The 21,835-nt window shown below is 56.0% G+C and overlaps 1 protein-coding gene across 5 annotated transcripts in view; it reads left to right on the top strand.

Moving 5' to 3' along the window:
* Positions 1-1,305: 1,305 nt before the first annotated feature.
* IQSEC1 (IQ motif and Sec7 domain ArfGEF 1) overlaps positions 1,306-21,835 on the top strand; it is a 376,147-nt gene continuing 355,617 nt past the window's right edge. For 2 of the 5 annotated variants that reach the window (XM_072720192.1, XM_072720195.1), the window contains exon 1: positions 1,309-1,626. In XM_072720192.1, coding sequence (XP_072576293.1) covers positions 1,349-1,626 — 278 coding nt within the window. In that variant the 5' untranslated portion in view covers positions 1,309-1,348. Of the gene's footprint in view, positions 1,627-21,835 lie in introns of all 5 variants that reach the window. The other 3 variants (XM_072720184.1, XM_072720185.1, XM_072720193.1) reach the window with 3 other exon arrangements.

Here is a 21,835-nt window from a genome sequence, read left to right as displayed (position 1 = left end):
ATATTTCTTGATTTTGTGTATCCCAATAAATGACCCCACTGCTATTCTCTCCCTCTCCATAGGCCGTGCCCAGGAGAGAGCCAAGGAGGGCTTAGGGCCTCGGAGGGCTTATCGTCTCCTAGGGGTGGAGAGAAGTCAACAAACACGGGTGTGGAATATCAAGAGTCAGCCAAGCCAGCGTGATGCTACGCATGAACAAAGAAAACTATTGCCTTCCACCAAAATGTACATTATTGTGGAGTTTTAGAAAGTTATGAGATGTAGCTAAAGCTCTACCCAAAGGTAAATTTATAGCCTTAAAGGCATTTGCTGGAAAACGAGAAACAATGGAAATAACCTGACTCCTCGAACCAAAAAGATTGATAAGTAAGTTTAGCCCCAAGGAATTCTGGAGGATGAAAATGATAAAGATGACAAAAGGCCAAGGAATGGAAAACGCTGCTGCAGGAACAAGCTCGCAGACAGGCCGAGCCGCCCAAGGCCTCGACGCCGGCTCTGGGGGAGCCCCGGGCCCGCGCAGGGTCCGCGGGTCCCATCAGCGCCCAGAGCCCGGGCGCCGCCGCGCGGACCTCGCTGCGGGTCGGCGTCTTGGGGGCCCCCGGGCGCGGAGCGGAGCGGACAGCGGGGAGCTCGCGTGGACCCGCCCTAGGGCGTGGGCGTCTAGGAGACGCGTGCACTTTTTTTTTTTTTGTTTTTGATTCAAAGTTCTTATGAGTTTATTAGCTATTTTCCCGTTCACACCAAACATCGTTGGCCGATAGGGTGCGAAGATGTATTTCGCCGAATTTCCTTGTAAATTAAATGTACACATCAGGGCTGCTGGGGTGGGGTGGGGGGGCGGGCGACGGGGCGACAGTCGTCCCAGCGGGGCGGGCCTGGGCGGGGTCGGGGTCGGGGCCGCGGCCGGGGCCGGGGCCGGCAGGCGGCGCCCTCCGTCCGTCGCTCCGTCGCTCCGTCGCTCCGTCCCTCCCTCGTCCCGCCCGCTCCTCCCGCGCCCTCCGCTCGGGCGCCCGCTCCCGCCCGCGTCGCAGCCGGCACTTTGCAAAAGTCCTCGCCCGCCCGCGGCGGCCGCAGCTCCGCGCCCTGCCCGCCCCGGCGCGTCCGCGGGGCAGCGGGCGGCGGAGCGCGAGGGCGGCGGCGCGGGCGCGGGCGCGGGCGGCGGGAGCCGGGAGCCGGGAGCCGGGAGCCGCGAGCCGCGAGCCGCGAGCCGCCAGCCGCGAGCCGGGCCGGAGCCGAGGCGGGGCCGCGCAGCCCCGCGCCGCCGCGCCCCCCGGGCCGACCCCGCGCCGCGCAGCCATGGCCGCGCCGCCGCCGCCGCCGCCGCCCCCCCGCCCGCTCGCCTGAGGCCATGGCCGGCGCCGCCGAGCCCCCGGGCAGGGCGGCCGAGTACCTGCAGGAGCTGACCCGGATCGTCGCGGCGCAGCAGGAGCTGCTGGCGCGCCGGCGGCGGCGCATCGAGGAGCTGGAGCGCCAGGTGGCCCGGCTGAGCCGCGAGAACGCGGGCCTGCTGGAGCGGCACCGCCGACACCTGGCCGCGTGCGCCCGCCGCCCCGACCCCGGCCCCGGCCCCGGCCCCGGCCCGCAGCCGCTGGGCGTCATCCCGGAGCTCGGCGGCCGCCGCGACAAGTAAGCGGGGGCGGGGGGGGCGGGCGGGGGCGCGAACTTCCCGGGGGCTCCCGGGGCCGGGCGGGGCGGGGGCCCGTGCGGCCTCGGCGAGGGGCGCGCCCCGGGCCCGCGCCCCCGGCCCCCCCCGCCCGCCGCCCCGCCCGCCGCAGCCCGGGATTACCCGGCTATTTCGGACCGAGGATTAAGAGCGGGCGGCGGGGGAGCGGGCGGCGGGCGGCGGGCGGCGGGGGGCGCCGGGCGAGCTCCCGCTCTCGGCCCGAGTCGCTGCGGGGTCCCCTGCGCGGGGTCGGGGCGCGCGCCCGGGGCGAGGCGGGGACCGGGGCTCCGCGGGACTCCGGTCGGCTCCGGGCGCCCCGAGCCCGCCTGCCCTCGCCGGCCCTCCGTCCCCGGGACCCCCTGGCACATCCCTGGTCTGGCCCCGGGCACAGGAGGAAGGGGGCCTGGCCGTCAGCAGCTTCAGGAAAGCTGTCCCGGGAGGCCTGGGGTAGGCAGGGACGGGGGGGGACTCGCTCCCCACTCCAGATCCTGCGGGGCGCGGGGGGGGCTCCGGACCCTGAGTCCAGGCACGGTCATCTCAGACCCGGTGTCTCCCCACCTTGTGGGGCTGTGCTAAGCTGTGGCCACGGGACGGGACGCCTGCCTGCCACCCTGTGTCCTGCACCGGTCCCGGCAGTGCCTCTGGGCTCTGGAGGAGGAGGGCTGGAGGGCGAGGTCAAGGTGTGGGTCACCCTCCTGGCTCTGTGGTCGCAGGCCAGGCCGGCAGCAAACTCCTGCTTTCTCTTTATCCTGGGAGGGAGGAGGGAGGCGTATGGACAGCTCCTAGCTGGTGTCACTGAGAAAAAGCAGAGACCCTGCTGCCTCCTCCATGTGCCCCACCCCTGGCTCTCTGGTGTCACTGGTCCCTCCCACAATGGCTGTGGGTCACCCGGTGCTACTTGCAGGGGGCTGAGCTCTTTTCCACCCCCCGCAGGGACTGAGAAAAGCTGGGGTCTGCCCAGGTGAAGTCCTCAGTAGCTTAGAGACGTGACACACAAGGGCAGGGATGCATATTCCACTTTCGTAGGCAACAGTGACACACGCTGTTGGCAGATGCCTCCCAGCACCGTCCAGGGGAATGCATTTTTTTTCTTCTCTTCAAAGTCACCTCTGGTGACCAAGTGTGGGGACGGGAAGATTGGGACAGTGAGTCCTGCTTGCTGTGGGGGAATCCCCAGTGTCGCATTTGGGCGGTGGACTGGGACCGGGGGGAGCCGGGGATGTGGCTGCGGGGTCTCTTTCACGCTGGCTTCCCTTCGCTGAGCTATAGCCAGAGCCTATGACGGCATCCCCTCTGAGAGGAGCGGTGGCCACGCTGCTGCTGGCCAAGTTCTGGGTCAGGGGAGCTTCTGCAACTTGAATATCCATAGCACGTACCTGGGGATGTTGCTAAAATCCAGATTCGGACCAAGAGGTGTGGGGCAGGCGCACGAGCCCCCAGGAGCTGTGCTTGCTGCTGGCCCCCAGACCGCCTTGTGACGAACGAGACCGAGTGGCACTAGCATATTAACAGAGCACTGGGTTCCTTCAGGGTAGAGCACGCTGGGTCCATGTTCCAGCATCTGCCTTATTTCACAGCCCTTTTGGGAGGGAGAATGCTGGAGTCTCCCTCCTGTCACAGGAGACCCAGGGCAGTGGGCTCATACCTGCCTTCTCAGACTCTTGGGGTTCAGGGTCACTGGACCGTGTAGGGGGAATGAGCTGAGGGTTCCTCTTCCCACATCTGGATTCAAGGTGCCCACTGCCTGTTGGTGTAGCAAAGTGGTTTATGCCCGAGCAGCATGGTTTAACCACCACCACCCCTCCTTGAGAGCAGCCAACTTTGATGAAGCGCCTACTGCATGCAGAACTGTTAGTGATGTGCTGTGAGACACCAAGGCAAAAGCAGAGAGCCGAGGAAGAGAATAAACAGCTCTGAGTAGAGAAAGGGACGTGGGCAGACCTGGGTCCGTTGGTCGGCTCTGCACTTGCCAGCCAGTGACCATGGGACAAGTCATGCCTCCTCAGCTAGCCTCAGAGTTTGTTTGTTTTAATGCACACACAATGGGGATGATCACAGCCGCCTCCCATACCTTTTCTGAGAGTTCAGGGAAGATAATGGGCATGGAAGAGCCTGGTATACAGTAGGTGCTTAATGCACTTCAGATTCTTCCCAAGTCAGTCAGTTTCTCCTTTCTTTGGGGCCAACTGTGCATGGGCAGGAGGTGAGTAAACTTCTGGACAACCTGGGTGAGACCTCCCGACATTGTGCGCCTGCAGTTGAGCCAGGAACATCTGCGGGTGAGCTTCCTGAGGCCACAGCCAGTGCAAGGCCACGGCATTGGGATTACTTCTCCCTGGGACACCCGGCTTACTTCCTCCCCATGCTGGTGCGCACCTACCAGTGGGCGCTGCAGACAGGAGTCCTCGTAGGCAAAGGTGTATTGAGCATGTCAGGCTCAGGCGGGCCTGGCTAAAAACCTTTTCTTAAGCAGCCACCAGCTGCTCTAGCTTGAGTCACAGGCCCCTCACCACCTGCCACCACGTGGACAGGCTGCCCCTGCATATCCAGAAGGTGCGATGTCCCCCTCTTGCTGAGGGATGATGGATGCAGGAGAAAGATCCCTGAAAAGGCTCATCCTGGGACAGTAGTGATCTTGAGCCACCTCACCCAGGCACAGCAGAAACTTTCAAGCCCCAAACTTTAGGTCTTTCTCAGAAGTCCTCTGTTGAAAGATAGCATCATGACTTTCTCAGCTATGGGGACAACGGGGTGAAAACAAGGAAGAAAGAAGATGCCTTTGGTTACGTTGGCTTATTTACTTGATTTGTTTCTGACATCAGAATTCATAACCAGTGTTTAGTCGGCTACCTTCTAATGATGTTTCCAGGACCACCCCCTCCCACTAGAGGTCCAGGCACAGTGGATGAAGGCAGGCGAGATCGGTTGGAACTGCTGTGCTTTCCTTTAGAGTCAGCTTGAACTTGAGCACACATGGCTGGTGTCAGGGAACCTGCAGAACCAAATCTCCGGTTAGCAGGGGTGAGTGCCTCATGGCTATGCCCCCCGAAGGCCCCCTGTATGCCCAGCACTGCTGCAGGGTTTTGCATTTACCAGCTTGCTGCATGGCCACAAGAACAGTTGCTGCTCCCATTCTATGGATGTGTAGACTGAAGCTCAGAGGGGTCAGGTGACTTGCTCAGGCTCTCCTACCCCCTAGCAGTGGAAGGGGTAGGGACTCAGGTGGTCTGGCTCTAGCTCCTGCTCTCACCTGCCACCACCCGCCCTCCGTGCTGCAGAATGATTAGATGACCCCTGGGATCCTGCACGATGCCCGGCCTCCAAGGCTAGAGGAAGACCAGCATGTGTGGCTTTTGTTCGGGCATGTGAGATCAACATCACCCGAGGTGAGAGGGGGCAGCGGTTGAACGAGTTGACCCCTCCCAGCCTCTCATCTTCCAGGGTGTCTCAGCATAAGTAAACCCAGACCCCCAGCGGTTGGAGAGAAGGAAGGCGCGGCCTTCCTTGCTTCCCTGTCCCTTCCAGCCCTCAGGCGCTGTCACATCACTCGGAGAGGACGTTTTGCTGAAGCTCTGAGTTGGTGACTCACTCTGGGGGAGGTTTCCAGTGGCATCCAGTCTCTGTTGACTTATCAAACAAGCGCTCTCCCCGGGTCTGTGGTGACATTAACCGTGATGATGGTGCAAGCAGTTCGGAGGGAAGCACAAGGGTGGCCTGTGCGGAGGGGACGGCAGGCAAGAAGTCAGGACACAGGCTGTACTTGGGAGGGTCCTGGAAGGAGCCTCTGGAAGCTAGCAAACCCGTGGTCCCAACTCCAAGGACCCAAGAGCATTCCATCTCTGCCTCCTTGTCCCCTCTTAGAGTGGGGATGACATACAGGTCCCAAGAGGACCCGAGGGTTTTTCCTGATCCCAGAGGGTGGAGGCCAAGGCAGCAGAAGGAGATACGGTGTCCATGGCTTCATGAAATAACGTTCTTGTTCTCCCAGCCGAGAGAAGGCAGAGTATCCCATGCCGAGGAGGATGTGTCGGCCAGAACGAGCCGCAGCACGCGGTGGGAGGCGGCCGGCTGGGACAGTGTCTCCGACTCCGAGGGCTCAGGGCGATCGCCGCTCCTGTTTCCCCGGCAGATGGGAGAGCCTGCAGAGGGCTGCGGAGAGCGTGCTTCTCTGAAGTTCCCTCGCAGCCGTCTGACAAGCTAAGCAAATGATTATTTTACAACCTGGAAAATAAATCGGGAAAAGCTTCTTTATCTGGCTCGGCTCAGGAAAAACAGGGAGCAGTGCCATGTGTGAGATGAAGCCAGGACCGGCTCCCATTCCCACGTCCGCGTCCACCTCCACTCCCTGGGTTCCAGCCCCCGGAGCCTGCAGAGATCTCTGGAGCCTGCAGAGATCTCTGGGGCCGGGATGGGGGGGGTGAGGATGGCATCAGGAGTTTGAGGGGCAGCAGCCTTTTTTTGTCGGCTGGGTGGCTACTTGTCAGCTGTTTCATCTACGGCAGGGTTTCAACAGCTGATGATGGCTTTTGTTCTCTACTGTCTGTTTTTGTAAGAAAGAACACCGCTCTGCCTAACTTGGGAAGGGCACTGTCTGAGCTTGTCGGGGGGGAGTGTCATCTGAATAATGGCCACAGAGGAGCAGAGAACACAAAGTCAGACAAGCCGGGTGTGCCGCAGGACCTGGGATGGGGAAGATGAACCCACCTAAGTGATATGGAGCAGAAGCAGCACCTGAGGCCAGGAGGCTGTACGGCCGCCCACTGGAGTCCACCACCCTTCACCCAGTGCAGCCCCGGGCCAGGCTGCCGCTGCCCTGGCCCCAGCTGTGAGGCAGGCATCACTGGGTGGTCACATCACCGAGTGGCCTTGGGCATCTGAATCCTGTCCCTTCCTAGGGCTTATGCTTCCAGCAGGATATGCCAGACCAGTTCTTGGAAACACAAAGTGCGGGGCGCTTGGATGGCTCAGTCGGTGAAGCTCAGGTCATGATCCTGGGGTCCTGGGATGGAGCCCCACATCTTGGGCTCCCTGCTCGGCAGGGAGTCTGTTTCTCCCTCTGTTCCTCACTCCCCTCGTGCTCTCTTTCTCTGCTCCTCACCCCACTCGTGCTCTCTCTCAAATAAATAAAATCTTAAAAAAAAAAAAAAAGAAGAAAGAAACAATAAGTGCTTCTGTCGTAATAGGTGAAGAGCTACGATCTTGAGTTTTTCAAGATTTTCCCCACCCCAGCTGCCCTGGCCTCGCTTTGAGGACCCTCCGGGCTACTCAGTGACCAGCACCTGAGGAGTTAAGCCCTGTCCTGGCAGTGGGTGTGGGCGATCCCCGTCCTGTGTGGGCTTTCCAAGTAGGGCAAAGCATCGCCCTCGGCTTCCTGAAGCTGGTACCCTCCAGCCCCCCGCCCACCCCACCGTGTACATGGGGAGGGCTACTTTTGCTCAGAAAGATCAGAGTCCGGAATTGCATAAAGTGCCTGGCATTAGAGAATGCAGCGAATGGTAGCTCCAGGGGCAGGAACAGCTAGGATATTGAGAATACTTTTGAGGATTGTTTTCCCTAACCTTTTATTATGAAAATTTCCAAATATACAGAGAAACGGAGAAAACTGTACAAGGCTTTTGCCCTTCTACCCTCTCCAGTTCTATAATTAAAGTTTTATACTATTTGCTGTACTACCTGCTTGTCCTTCCTTGGGGGTATTTAGAACCATGCTGATGGGAAGCTAACATTTATGGAACACCTGTTGTATACCAGGAACCAGGCTGAGCACTACATGAATGCTATGCTATCTGCATGTGCTTTTACTCACTGTTTTTTTTTTTTTTTAAGATTATTTATTTATTTATTCATGAGAGACAGACAGAGAGAGAGAGAGAGGCAGAGACAGGGAGAAGCAGGCTCCATGCTGGGAGTCCGATGTGGGACTCAATCCCAGGACTCCAGGATCTCACCCTGGATGGAAGGCAGGCGTTCAACCGCTAAGCCATCCAGGCGTCCTTATTCACTAACTGTTGAACACTTGAGCACTTCAGTGATTGTTGTCCTTGATCTGGAAAGCTCCCCCACTGCCTCTACTTGCAAACCTGTGAACATGGACATAGGCCTGTGGAGAAGGTTTGCAGAGATATTGGACCAGGATAGGAAGTGGAGTCAAGTGGTGTGCAGCCCCGGAGCAGGAAGCAGATGGCCACCCTCAGGTGTCAACAGGGGCTACCTGGAGGAGGTGATAGTTGAGCTAGAAAGAGGAGGAGGAGGAGGATGGTATCAAGCCAGGGAAACGACACATGTGAAAAGGGAGATGAGAGGTGCCTGGCAGATTTGCAGGGGTAGGGGTGGGAGGTGTTGCCAGTGGCCATGCCAGGTCTGCGAGTGGGAACAGTTGGGCCAGGTGAGGTTCAGACAGGCAGGGACCAGCCTGTGGCACTTGCTTAGTTCCCAGATTTCAGCTGGGTTGAGGGTGTGGAGTGGCAAACAAGACTGGCTCACCCTTCCCAAGCTGTGCTGTGTCTGAGCCCTGATTGTGAAATGCTTGGCTTTCTTCTTGGAGGAGGCAAGATTCACAGAGAAGCAGGACAGAAATCCTGGGGTGTTTTGCACCTAAACTTAGAATGCTCCGATTATAGCCAAACCACAGTAATAACTGAGCCCGTTCCACACTGTGCCTTGAGCTGACACCTTCTCCTCAGTGTCTCTCTTCCTGAGCTAACCCTGTGACAGCTGGGAGCTGTTATCATCCCATTGTGCAGATATGAAAACCGAGGCTCTGAGAGGTTAAGCCGGTTGCCCGCTGTCACCCAGTGGCAGAGGTGGGATTTGCACCAGGTCTGTCTGCCTCGAGAGCTTGTGAGGCTCCCCACCCCACTGTGCAGCTTCAAAGCCGTTTGCTACGTTGTGTAAATGTTTTGCAAAACATGGAGCCATTTCCAGATCTGTGTGTGGCCAGCTCCCCCAAACAACTCAGAATTAACTCCAGGACGCCCCACCCTCACCATACCCCCCTACCAAGGACAGCTATGGCTTTTCTCTTTGAGTGTCAGAATTGGCCTCTCATTGTGGTCACCTGGGAGGAGTTACTTCATTGCCAGGAGTGCAGATCCCTTTTTGGGAGAATGATGGTGGAAGCCTACTGCTGGTGGGGCGTCACAGGCAATAGGTGTGTGTGTCCGTGTAGGGGAAGGGACTCTCTAAAGCTGGCAAGTGCCACCCAGCCAGTGCCAGACATTCCGCTTCCCCACTCCAAACCTTCGGGCATCTGCCAGCCTGCTAGAAAGCTGTTTGTGAAGCAACCTCAGGCCCTTCTCCATGTGTTCATTCACCCAGGACATGCTGGGACACTTGGTCATATGGGGGGTTGGCATATGTGCCCCTCTTCTGGCCCTGCATCCCCACCCCTGCATCCCTTGTTGATTTGAACAGCTTGTTTGCTCTGTGTATGCCCTTGCATGAAGAGTGTCAGGCCTTACAGAGAATCAGGGCACCGGAACCTGGCTCTCCTCATTCTGAACCACAGGGAATAGGGCATCCGAGGAGGGTGTCCTGGGTTGGCAGATCTAGAGGAGCCTCTCACGGCATGTCATTTGCAACCGGCCTGCAAAGTGCCTGATGTGGCAGGCCTGAATGAGGTGCTGTCTTCCTGGATGGCCCCAGTGCTCAAAGACGAAGTTTTCAGCCTGTATCTAGCAGTCCTAGGGCAGCTGCTAGGGACCCTCGCAGAGATGTCCTCTAGTACACAAGTGTAGATTATTCGGGGATAGGTTGCAGGGGCCTCTGGACAGCCTGAAATTGAACCTGAATGGGCTGGTGGCCTGTGTGGTCAACTTGGGGCCAAGACTCTGATGGGGCCATGGCCTGGAGCCCAAGCTCTCCTTCCTCCCCTGTGGCATGTGAAATGAACCTCTCTGAGCCTCAGCTTCATTATCTCTAACGGGACAGTGGATCCAGGGGGACAACCAGATCTCCGTTTGAGGGTTGCCCTGAGAGGGGAGCATGCATGGTCGAGGCACATTGAGGAGACAAGTGTGTCCAGAGCAGAGTGAGCAAGGGGACAAGACAGCAAAGGAGAGGAGGGGTAGGGTACGTGCAGTGGGGCTGGGCAGAGTGAGAGGGCTGGAGAGGCCCGGGGAGACTTTGGGAGACAGGTGTCACTGGGGTTACTGTGCAGAGGAGGGCTGGGACTGCACTCAGGTGTGGACAGGACACCTGTTCCTGGGGGAGGCATAGGGCCAGTGAGTAGGAGTTTGCGGTAGATGTTACAGGACTTGGGGTGTGGGGTGCTAGGAGGTTGGCTCAGGGTGCTGGTGGAGCTGAGCAGGAGCACATGGTTTGTGGATAAAAGGAATGTGATCCCATCCTGTCCCCTCAGCCAACTACCTGTCCAGATGGGAAGGAGAGAAGCATTGCTTAACCAGAAGGAAAGGCTCCAGATGGAGGAATACATGTAGATCTTTGTTGCCTGTGGTGTTCTTGGACTGGTGAGTGAGTGGGGGCTGGCTGATGTCCCTGGACCCTGCCTCCAGGCGCCCCCCTCACACACCCTTCTGGAGAAGCAGCTCAGGTGGGGATGCTCAGCTCCCCCAGGGTGGCTACGGGTTCTAGATGGCTCCTGGTCAGGATACACACATAGCACAGACTCATACATAGTCAGGACACACACTGTGGGGCCAGACCACTCCCTCCACCACGTTCTGGCTGTATTGCCTCTGGCCAGTTACGAAGCCTCTCTGTGCCTCAGTGTTTTCACCTATAAAATGGGGTTATGAAACATCACCTCCCTCCGAGGGGGGTGTGAAGATTAAATCTGTAATACAAGCAGAGAAGAGTACCCCTCATCCTTGCCAATTTGTGTTGCTGTTTTTTCCTCTCTTTTAATTTTTTTTTTTAAATTTTATTTATTTTATGATAGGCACACAGTGAGAGAGAGAGAAGCAGAGACATAGGCAGAGGGAGAAGCAGGCTCCATGCACCGGGAGCCCGATGTGGGATTCGATCCCGGGTCTCCAGGATCGCGCCCCGGGCCAAAGGCAGGCGCCAAACCACTGCGCCACCCAGGGATCCCTTTCCTCTCTTTTAGATGGAGAAGAAATAAGACATGAGAGGAGTCATGGGATCTAGAGTCCAGTGGCTGGGTCTTGGCGTTTATCTCTCTATTAACTGTTTGGCTTCTGCACATTTAATGTAGCTGATCATGAATCCAACCCTTTGCAAGACATGCCATCACCATCCCTTTCACCTGCAGTTAAAGGGGGAGACTTACATTGTTTCAAAAGGATGGAGGACTCCCCACAAAAAGGCAGAGTTGTCTAGAATATTCTGTGCCCCCCCGCCCATTACGGGCTTGCATCTCTGTCTAGACCTCTTCAAGGCTCTGCTTTACCCAGCTCAGCACTTCTAAACTTAAGAGATGTGTAAAATCCTCCACCCACAAGTGGTGTCCAGGGAACTGACCCCTGTCCCCACTCGATGCCCACCTGTAGGCCGACCTGCTCCCTCCCTGGCCCCTATGGTGAGCCAGGGCGTGGCTGAAAGACTCAACAAATGCCAGCACACTGGGGCCTCACCACTAGCGACTTTTCCCCATTTAACAGATGATCTTGCAGGGCTGCAGTGAGGACCAAGTTAAACAGTGGGAGCGGAGGCGTTTTGAAAGTCTTAACCCGTTGTATGAATGAGTGTCTCTTACCCAGAGATGGAATAAGGGATTATCATTATCACCCTCCATCGATAACAGGGAATGATTGTGACAACTGAGTGGTGTCTTTTTTTTTTTTTTTTAACTGAGTGGTGTCTTATAAACACTTCTACAGCTCTATGAAGTACCACTGTCGTGCCCATTGTACAGGTGGGGAAACAGAGGCACAGAGAGGCAAGGGTGGTAGGGAGAGTGGGGGTTTGACAGGGATGACCCCAGCACGTTCCCAAGAGAGCTGCTGTCTAGCCATTTTTAGGGGATTCCTTAAATTTCAGCCCATTGTGTTTAGAGAAGAAACTTTGTATGATTACAGTCCTTTTAAATGAATCGACTTATTTTTGTTTTTTTGTTTGTTTTTAAAGAAAGATTGTGAGCAGGGGTAGGAAGTGCACAGAGAGAGAGGGAGAGAGAGAATCCCAGGCAGACCCCAGGCTGAGTGTGGAGCCCAACATGGGGCTTGATCTCGTGACCCTGAGATCATGACCTGAGCCAAAATCAAGAGTCGGACACTCAACTGACCAAGCCATTCAGGTGCCCCGACTCCAGACTCATTTTTTAAAAAAAATATTTTATTTATTTATTCATGAGAGACACACACAGAGAGAGGCAGAGACACAGGCAGAGGGAGAAGCAGGCTCCACGCAGGGAGCCCGATATAGGGACTTGATCCCAGGACCCCGGTCACGCCCTGAGCCGAAGGCAGAGGCTCAACCGCTGAGCCACCCAGGCGCCCCTCCAGGCTCATTTTAAGGGCTGAGATGTGATCTGTCCTGGAGAATATTGCAAGTACACTGGAGAGGAACACACAGTGGCTGCTGGGAGGTATTCTGTGCCCAGCTGTCGGGTCTGTCTGGTTGGCTCCCGGTGTTCAAGGCCTCTGGTTCCTTGTCGAACTTCTGTCTAGTTGTTCTATCTGTTAGGAAAAGCGAGGTGCTGATCTCCCACGATGGGTGTAGAATTCCACACCTCTTGCTCCCTTAATTGCTGTCAGTTTTTGCTTCATATGTTTTGGGGCTCTGTTGCTTGGTGCATGCATGTCTGTAAGGATTGTATCTTCACGATGCACTGACCCTTTTGCCCTTACAGAATGTCCTTCTTTGTCCGTAGTAAGAGTTTTTGTCTTAATGTCTATGTTTGATATCTGTGTAGCCACTCCAGCTCTTTGGCTTCCTGTTTGCATGATATTCACTTTTATATCTTTTTCTTTTCTTTATTTTTAAAAATATTTTATTTATTCATGAGAGACACAGAGAGAGGCAGAGACACAGGGAGGGAGAAGCAGGCTCCACGCGGGGAACCTGATATAGGGACTTGATCCCAGGACCCCGGTCACGCCCTGAGCTGAAGGCAGAGGCTCAACCGCTGAGCCACCCAGGCGTCCTGTAGGTGACTTTTTCGAGCCGACCAAGACCCGTTTGAAGGGCAAAACATCCCACATATCTCTGTCCTCACCCAGAGAGAATGAAGGCAGAGGCAGGAACCAGACAAAAGTATCTTTGGTCATGGAGCCCAGAAGTGACAGGCCTCATGGTTCGAGAAGGCTGCCGAACAGGGAGACGAGGACACGGAATGGACCCAGACAAACTGGGTCTGTGCTGAGGATCCAGCCCAGAAGCTCCCATGGGGACAAGGAGAATGAATTCTTTGTCTCTGCTGTACCTGTAAGGGGCCCTGCCTCGGGGTGGGTTTTAATGAAAGTGTGGAAGGACGGAGGCAGGGAAGGTGGGAAGGAGCGGTGGAAGGAGGGATAGACACGCTCAATCTACCAGTCTGCAGGCTCTGGTCACCTGTGGCTGTGTAACAGCTCGCTCTCCGGGAGGCTGCGGGTCAGGGCCTGAGCAGGGCTTCTGTTCTCCTTGTGGGTGGATGTTATTTGGTGGTGTTCACGTCGAGGGTGAGCTGGTCTGGAGGGGCCAGCACGACTTCACACACATATCTGGGAACTTGTGTGGACAAGTGTGGGAGGCCAGGCTCAGCTGCACACGTGGCTTCTCCAGCATGGTGGGCTCGAAGAGTCAGGACTCTTTCTCAGGGGCCCAGGGATCCCAGAGCTGGTGTTCCGGAAAGTCCAGGGGGAGCTGAGAGGCTTTGTGTTGACCTGCCCCTGGGAGTCCTGGAAGGTCCCTCCTGCCGCCTCCTGCTGGTCTCCGCAGCTGTCCTGAATCTGCCACCCCAGGTGTACGCAGGCCACGTGGTCTGAGGCTGGCACAAGTTGCCCTCGGAGCTTGCCCGCCAGTGGGGTCTGCATCGGGCCTCTCACTCCACGTGGCATGTGCAGCCTGTCCAGCCCCATCGTGGCGACCTGTCGGTGTCGGGTAACTTGTCATTCTACACTTCAGAGACCAGGTCCGAGGAGCCTAGGACGTCCCCAGCTCTGCCACCGGGCCGAGACCTGGGCAGGGGACCCGAGTGGGCCAGAATTCCCACCCCGTTACTCAGGGAACGCTTGCCCACTCTTGCCAGCACCCCCTCACTCTGAGCTGTATTTTTAACTCCTGCCATATGGTGAAGCAGCCAAAACATCCAGGGGAGAGAAAGAGGGTCTGGAGGAAATCATCATGCTAATGCGTTTTGAATCACTGCAGTCATTAAGAGCGTGGCGTCCTCATCCCTGCCCCCTGCCCGCTGTCTCCCCGGCATCATGGACCTTGTGAGCCCATCACTCCTGCCCAGGGACGTTGTTGTCCTGTGGGGGCAGGTGGGGCTTCCCACCAACTCACTCCTGTCCATCTGGACCTCAGGGGACTCAGCGAGCAGGGCAGTCACACGTGTTTCCGGACCAGCTCCGGGGAGAGGATGCTCCAGGGTGTGCTGAGCCCTGAGTGGTCGCTTGCTGAGCAAGTGGGAGGTGGTCACCCCCTCCCTCTCCTTTCCATTCCTTCCCCGGGGCTGTTCATCTCAGCCACACACACACACACACACACACAGGTATTTCTCTTGCTCAGAAACCCGCCCCTGGTGGGGTGGCCAGGTGGCTGCATGTGCACTGCACTGCCAACCCACTGCAGACGGGTGCTGTTGTCACACCCTGATGCCTTTGCCCACGCTGTTCCCTCTGCGTGGCATGCCCTTCCCACACCTCCATGCCTCCCTCCAGAAACCTCACGTGTCCTCTAAGGACAGGCTCCCATCTCACAACTTTTCATGATTTTATACACTTTGGGATCAGTCCTCTCTTTCCTCTGGGAGCCTCCCGCCTGACTTCCCATGATCATGCTGTGCCGGGGCGCCTGCCTCTCCTGTCTCTGGGGTGAGCAGTACCCAGGTCCCTGCCCACCTTTGAGTGGTCTCCCAGCAAACTACTTATATTTAAAATCATATATTTTGGATAAATTCATGATTGTTATTTGGACAAGTCCAGGGTCTCCAAAATGGCGTGTGCAAACCCTGGCGGGGGGGCAGGGACGGGGCAAAAAACATGATCCTTGAGGTATAGGGGAAAAACGGTGGGACTTCTCTTTTCCTTGATTATTTAATTTCATCCATCAGTATCAGTTGGTGGACTCTTTGGTTATGTGCATATCATCAGTAGAGTTGTGCCTACGTTTATTGTATGGATGTGTGTTCAGACTCTCCTTAAAAAGTCCACTGGCTGAGTTTCTACTGCTTTTCTCCTTGAGCCAGCTACTTTTCTGGCATTGGAAGTCTCTACCATGAGATTGGTTGAAATAAGCCTCTGTGTGCTAGCTGATTCTCTCCTTTTTTCTTTTAGAGAGAGAGAGAGAGAGCAGGAGGCAGAGGGAAAGGGAGAGGGAATCCCAAGTAGACTCCCTGCTGTAGTCTCCCTCCCAATATGAGGCTTGCTCTCACAATCCTGAGATCATGACTTGAGCTGAAATCAAGAGTCACATGCTTATATAACCGAGCCACCCAGGTGCCCCCAGCTGATCCCCTTTTTATCTGCAGAGCCCCACTTTATTTTTTATTATTTTTTATTTTTTTAGAGCCCCACTTTAGAGATGAGGAAATTGAAGCTCAGAGAAGTGAAGCATCTTGCTTGGGGTTGCTGAGCTCTCAAGTGGCAGGGCCAAACATGAGCAGTGACTCCCAAAGTGGTGCTTTATCCATTTTGCTTTGTATCTGGGGTCCTGAGGCCTACCACTGGCCAAGCTCTTGGGCTCTGCCCAGGTGGAGGGAGCTGGCCTCCACCGTGTTTCTGTGGTCTCCGGAGAGGATGGAGAGGCTAGCCATGCTCTGGATGTGGCATGCAAAGTCTCCACTCTCGTGGGTAGGAATCAGCAAGCCTGGTGTCTTTTGTCTACCCAGAAACCTGAAAGCTGTAGCCCAGCAGGAGAGGACATGGATGGATCTGGAGGACAGTGGCAACATGAAGACTCTGGCCCCTGGGGGCACTCAGCAGCATGGGGGTGTGGTGGGGGGGACCTTATTCATTGTCATCCTCCCAGATCTCCCTTCACTAGATGCCAAAAGTCCTGTCCTCCTCAGCTGGAGGAGACCGTAAGGTTGGGAACAGCATTTGTTTTGCCAGAATGTCAGCTCTTCTCTGCAAGGACTGCTTTTATTGTAAAAGGTAGTATCTTTAATCTCTCGGCTGAACTAGAACTTCAGGTCCAATCGAGTAAGTAGTCATGGAGTCTTGTGCATGCAGACATGCACCAGGGAGAGGGACAGGTGGGAGCACAGGGAGGCAGCCTCACAGCCTGGTAGGGAGACAGGTGCCCTGGCCTCTCCCCTATGCAGTTGGCTGTGAGGAGAGCCTGCTGGAGGGGCTGCTGGGCTGGGGAGGTGAGGGAGGGTGTTAGGAGGCACAGGGAGCCCCAGATAGTCTGAGTACCCCTTCCACATTGCCCTTCAGGGACTCTATGTCCTGAGTTTTACCTGTGTCCCTCTAGAAGGGGGTTGGCTTTCTATTTCTTCTCAAGGTGACAGCTTCAGCTGAAGCTCAGTTTTTCTCTCTGAATGGTTTTCCTTTGCTTCAATTTGATGGAAACAAACCACTTCCTCCCCAGCACATGAGCTGGTGGCCAGCCTGCTCCCCAAGTTTAGACTAGAAAAGCCCCCAGCTAGGCTCTGGGCTTGTGGGGCCTGTGGGCTCAGCCCTGCCTGGCCACGTCGCAAGTGGAGCTTGGCTTTTTGTCTGTAAAAGGCCAATGCTGCTGTAGTGAGACCCATGCTGGGTCCTCAGGGATCTTCCACAGTTGAGACGCTGTCTCAGGTAGTGGCTTAGATGTGGTCTCGGTTGCACAGGGAGGCCAAGGGCCGTGGGGTCAGTATTGAACACTGTCACTTCTCAGGCCCCATTTGCCAAATACAGTTTGATCGACAAAAATTGCTGATGTGGTGGGTGCGTGCAGGTCTGGCTTCAGAGACTGGCTCTGTCCTGAGCAGCTGCAATGTGTCTCCTCACCTGGAAAGGAGGTACAAGAGGAGGGAACAGAGCTGTTCCCATGGGACAAAGCTGGTAAGTCCAGCACTGGCTTTAGGAAGGCTCACTCTGTCGCAGTCCACTGTTGTCATTATTTTGGAAATTGTGGGAGAAATGGTCAAAGAGGTGTTGGAGGTGAAAAAAGGAGGGTGATCCTTGCACTGCATGAGACGGTGTGTGTGACCCAGACGGGTGTCCCCAATATTTGCTGTCCTTTTTGTTCTTTAACATTGAAACTTCTTTTGTGTGTGTTTATGTGTTTTGTGTTTTGTTTTTTTAGATGGTCATGAGGTCAATCAGAATACAGAATGCGTTTCTTAGCCTCCCTGGTACTTCAAGATGGCTATGTGACTCTGTTCTGGCCCTAAGTGTGGTGTGCAGCTTCCAGGATGCGTCTTTTAAAGAAGGGTTGGGTCTTTTGCCCCTTGCTCCATCTGGTTGGATGGAATGAGAAAGTGATGGCTGGTGCACAGGCAGCTATTTGTGGATTGTGAGGACAAGGGCAGGCCCACAGAGATGAAGTGGGCTGGAGGGAGCCTGGGCCCCTGATAATCTTGGGGAACTACAGCACACAACCTGGACTGCCCACCTCCAGGCTCTTATATGAGTGAATAAAACCATGCGTTTAAGCTTGTGTTAATACATTTGCTTTTGGCCCCTCTTACTGAATCCTAAGGTTATGGTGATGGTGGTTTTACAACTGTGATTTGAAGATGTTTGACCACATCTCTGCGAGCCTGAAGCCTCAGAGTTTGAGTCATGGGGAGTGGAGGTGGGTCCCTGGGGGACCCTAGGTTGTTAGCATTGTTGCTAAATTTAATCTTATTCAGTAGATGAGGGCCAGTTACTTCATAAAGTATGAGTCACAGCAGCAGTGGATTGGCTGACTCAGGCCCCCCAGACCCTGGCACTAGTGGATGGTGGCACCCAGTGGGAAGTGATGGGCACCGGCAGGGTTCTCTGCTGCGCGGGCCAGGAAGAGGGGGAAGAAGCTGGCCTTTTGGAAAGTGGGAAGGTGGACATGTGGACAGAGCTGGGAGGAGGAGAGGCAACACAGCTGCAGCTCATGGCCCTCTGGTCCTTCTGCTCTCAGTGCCTGCTGGGAGACAGGCAGACAGACAGACAGATCTTGATGGGTTGTGGTGAGGGTGGAGAACAGAGACAGAGGGACAGAAGGAGCCCCAGGGAGAGGCAGAGGCTGAGAGATATGTAGGCAACCACATGTCTGGGACTCTCCCTCTCTCTTCCTTCCTTTCTTCCCACATGTGTTGAATTAGTCATTGATTTATTCATTTATTCATTCACTTAACCAGCACTTGCCGAGCCTCCCGAGTGCCAACCTGCAGGCCGGGATGCTGGAGTCAGCCCTCAGGGGGATGCCTGCTGGTGTGCGGGAGGTGGAGGGAGGGAGGAAGTGCGCCCATCAGAAAATGCCTCTGCTGCTGGTTTTGGGGGTGCTGTATCTGCAGGCTGATGCTGAGACTAATGAGAATCATTATAGGAGTCGGGAGGAAGCGAGACTGAGTCCCAGATCCAGTAAGGTGGACAAAGGGGTGCATTTTTACTGTTTGCTCCCCAGCCCTGCTGTGTCCCCCCCGGCCCAAGTCCTTCAGCATCCTTACCCAGCAAACAAGAGGCTTTCACAGGCAGGGGAGGGGCCTGCTCTGATTCAAAAACCAATTTAAGTTTTAAAAGAGGAATTGTGACAGGCAGTGAGGTGGGGGTTGGGGCACAAAGCCTGAACCTGGGGTGTGGTGGGGAGGGGGCTAGCAAGTCAGCCGCTGGGGTCTGTGGAGCACAGCTCTGAGAAGGTGAGCTTGGAGGCAGGCTTACCGGGGTCCCCCTGGTCTGCAAGGCCGGCGCCCAGCTCAGCATCGAAGCCAGAGCTTTGGGGCTATTTATATCCACTCCAGCAAATCTTTTGATCTCTATGATCCTGCACAAAGCCTGGTTGCGCTGGCTTTTGCACGCTGGCTCTCCTGGGTCCCAGGCTCTGAAGTCAGTTCGTTCCAGCAAGAACGAACTGACTTCAGAGTAGGGCTGGGCAGGAAGGACCTCCTTGTGCACACCCGAACCCAGGGGGGGCCGGAGAACTTGGCCAGAGGCACAACTTGGGTGTGCCAAGCCCTGGGCTCTGTCCTGAGGGGGTTAAGGGGCACTGGAAGACAGCAGGCCTCAGTTTTACTCAGCATTTACTATATACTGGATACTTTTTTTTTTTTTTTTTGATCCAGAAGAGTGTGGCCTATTTTACTTTTAAAAGTTGTGGCAAATGCACGTCACATGAAATGTGCCACTGTAACCATTTTTTAGGTGTTAGGTTCGGTGGCACTGAGTGCACGCACACGGTTGGGCAGGTGTCCCTGCCAGCCGTCTCCAGAACTCCTTTCATCTTGCAGAACTGAAACCCTGTCGCCGTTGATCACTAGCTCCCAGTCCCCCTCCCCTGACGGCCACCATTCAGTTTCCTGTCTCTGGGACCCCTATAAGTGGGATCCTACAGCATTTCTCTTTCTGTGACTGGCTTCTTTCACTGATCATAAAGTCCTCGAGGTTCATCTGTGTCAGAGCCTGTGTCAGAATTCCCTTCCTCTTCATGGCTGGCCATTATTTCAATGTGTGGATACATGGATAGACCACACTTGGTTTATCCACTCACTCTCTCGATGGACACCTTGGGCAAGTATGAATAGGGCTGCTCCCAACATGGGTATGCAGATGTCTCTTCAAGACCATACTTGCGCTTGCTTGGGGTGTTTGCCCAGGGGCGGAATTTCTGGCTTATATGGTGAGGTGCTAGAGACTTTCAGGTAGAGGAACTCAGCTCTCACAATATTGCTGAGCTAAGTGCTACTGTCGGGATTTCACAGATGTGGAAACTAAGGCAGAGGAATGTGAGGAGGTGGAGATAGGAGCGGTTGCAGGGCAGCCACACGATCCTCTGTCTTGGCTCTTACCCAGGGAGGCATGTGGCCTGCTTCCTCACTTCATTTTGGGGGGTCCCCCTTCCCTCAGCACTCAGTCTGAGACTCTGAGACTCTGGCTCTCCCCTGCAGACTCTCCCCCCAGCCCCCGTTTTCCTTTTTGGCACTGATCCCTGCACACTGTGTCCTGGATGTATTTGCTTATGACCTGTCTCCCCTGCAGGATGCTAGCTCCACTGGGGCAGGGTTTTGTTGTTTGCTTGTTCTGGAAGCCCCAGCAGCTGCGCACAGTAGGCCCTCAGGAAATACTCACCGGGTAGCCGATAGCACAAAGCGGGCCTTCTCTCCCTTCTCTCCCTTTCTCCCTTCTCTCCCTTTCCTTGCTTCTGCTGGGGTCCCCGGGTGTCCAGCTGAGGGGCCCTGCACCTGCCCCCAGGCCTGGCCTCGTTCCCCCCACCAACAGAGCTCCTCTCTGCACCCAGAGCAGCTGCCAAGGGCAGCCCAGGCCCAGTGGCCTCACACCCGGCCCCGCCTGGCCCTACACTCAGGGCTGACAGTGATGAACGTCCATCCACCACTCTGAGTTATTAACTCGGCTTCCGACAGGCTCTGGCTGCTTCAGGCTCAGGGGTGCTGTTTGGTGGTTGGGAGCGTCTCCGATGCAGTGACCCCATCTGCTGTGTGCAGGCGTCCCCACCACGCACACCGCACAGTGACTGCGGCTGCAGCCCTCCCCGCTTTGTGTCTGACCTCCCGTGAGGAGGCTGACTTAATCACACTCGGCAGGCGTGGTGCATTTATCATCACGGTCCAGCCAAGGCCCCTGTCCGACTTCAGCCATTCATTTCTCCCCCGATTCCATGTCTGACCATTCCCTCCCCCTGGCAGGGTGGCCATCCTCTTCTGCTCTTCCAGGTCCCCGTCCCTCTGTGTCCGTCCTCAGTGCACATTAGTGATTTGTGCACGTGTTTCTGGGTTGCTGTGGGCAGATCCCCTTTACCACCCTCACTCTCAGGAGCTCCTGCCTGGAGAAATGCTTCAGCGACCGTGACCACACAGCCCACCTCAAGGCAGGGGAGTTGACTGTCCAGGACCCTGTGGGTCGGGCGGGGACAGCCTCGCCTGGAGCCCCCACTCTGCCTCGCCCCCTTGCAGGCCTACCCTGAGAGCACCCCTCAGTTGCCAAGGCCCCTGCTGCCAGAAACCCACGCTGAGGCATCTCATCTTTCTCGTGTCACTCAGTTCTGTGTTTCCAACGTGAGTGTCAAGGCTGATGCATGCCCGGCTGGTTGCTTCTCCCTGACCAGAATCCTCTAGGGGCGGGGAGCAGGGTGTCCACCGATCTGCCAGCCGCTCTCCTGGGGATGGACCCTGAGCTGCCTCCACAGCAGCTCGCGCTCATTGAGCGGCATCCTCCTGCATGTCACCTCAGAAGCCTGTGTGAATGTTTCCTTTGCAGGAGTGGCCACTTTGCATGCAACTACTGGCTGTCAGGGGTTTGCAGGACCCCAAGCATGGTGAGATTGTTCTCCAGAAAGGTGCCACCAGGCTGTGCTCCTAGAGCAGGGCTGTGTCTCCACCCCCACCCCCACCCCAAGCATTACCTCCTTCTTGGTGGTTCTCTGCTCCTCATGCCCTCCTGGCTTTAAAGCTGCCTTAGTGGCATCCCCGCTACCCCTTCTGCCACTCAGTGGGTATAAATGGCCCCACCGTTTAGGATTGGGAGGAGGACCCAGGGGGTTACTGAAACTCAGGAGGGCTAGTGCCCTACAGGTATTCAGGAAGGCCTGCTCCTACCTACCCGTGTAAAGACCACCTGGGTGGGTCCTCCACAACCACCACGCAGGCAGGCAGGCTGGAATTTGTTTCCAGGACGATGATTTACTGGTTTAATAATACAGGCTGTTCCCTGCAGCCAGACAACCCGGGGTCCAAGGCCAGCCCATGTGACCTTGGGGTGCTTAACTCCTCTGTGCCTCAGTTCCCGTGGCTGTAAAATGGGGTAATGACTGCACTTCAAAAGGTCATTGAAGGCAAAGGTGGGCAGAGTGTGGGCCCAGAGACCCTGGCGTGTAGGGTGTGGTCAACACACGCTGGCTGTTCTTTTTACTGCTATGATGAGTATCATGGCCTATATATGTGACTGACCCAGTGCACCTGGGGGTGGGGGTTTTTTG

The sequence above is a fragment of the Vulpes vulpes genome, chromosome 9 (assembly GCF_048418805.1).
Source record: "Vulpes vulpes isolate BD-2025 chromosome 9, VulVul3, whole genome shotgun sequence".
NCBI classification, from domain to species: Eukaryota; Metazoa; Chordata; class Mammalia; order Carnivora; family Canidae; genus Vulpes; species Vulpes vulpes.
This window is presented reverse-complemented; position numbering and strand designations above follow the sequence as displayed.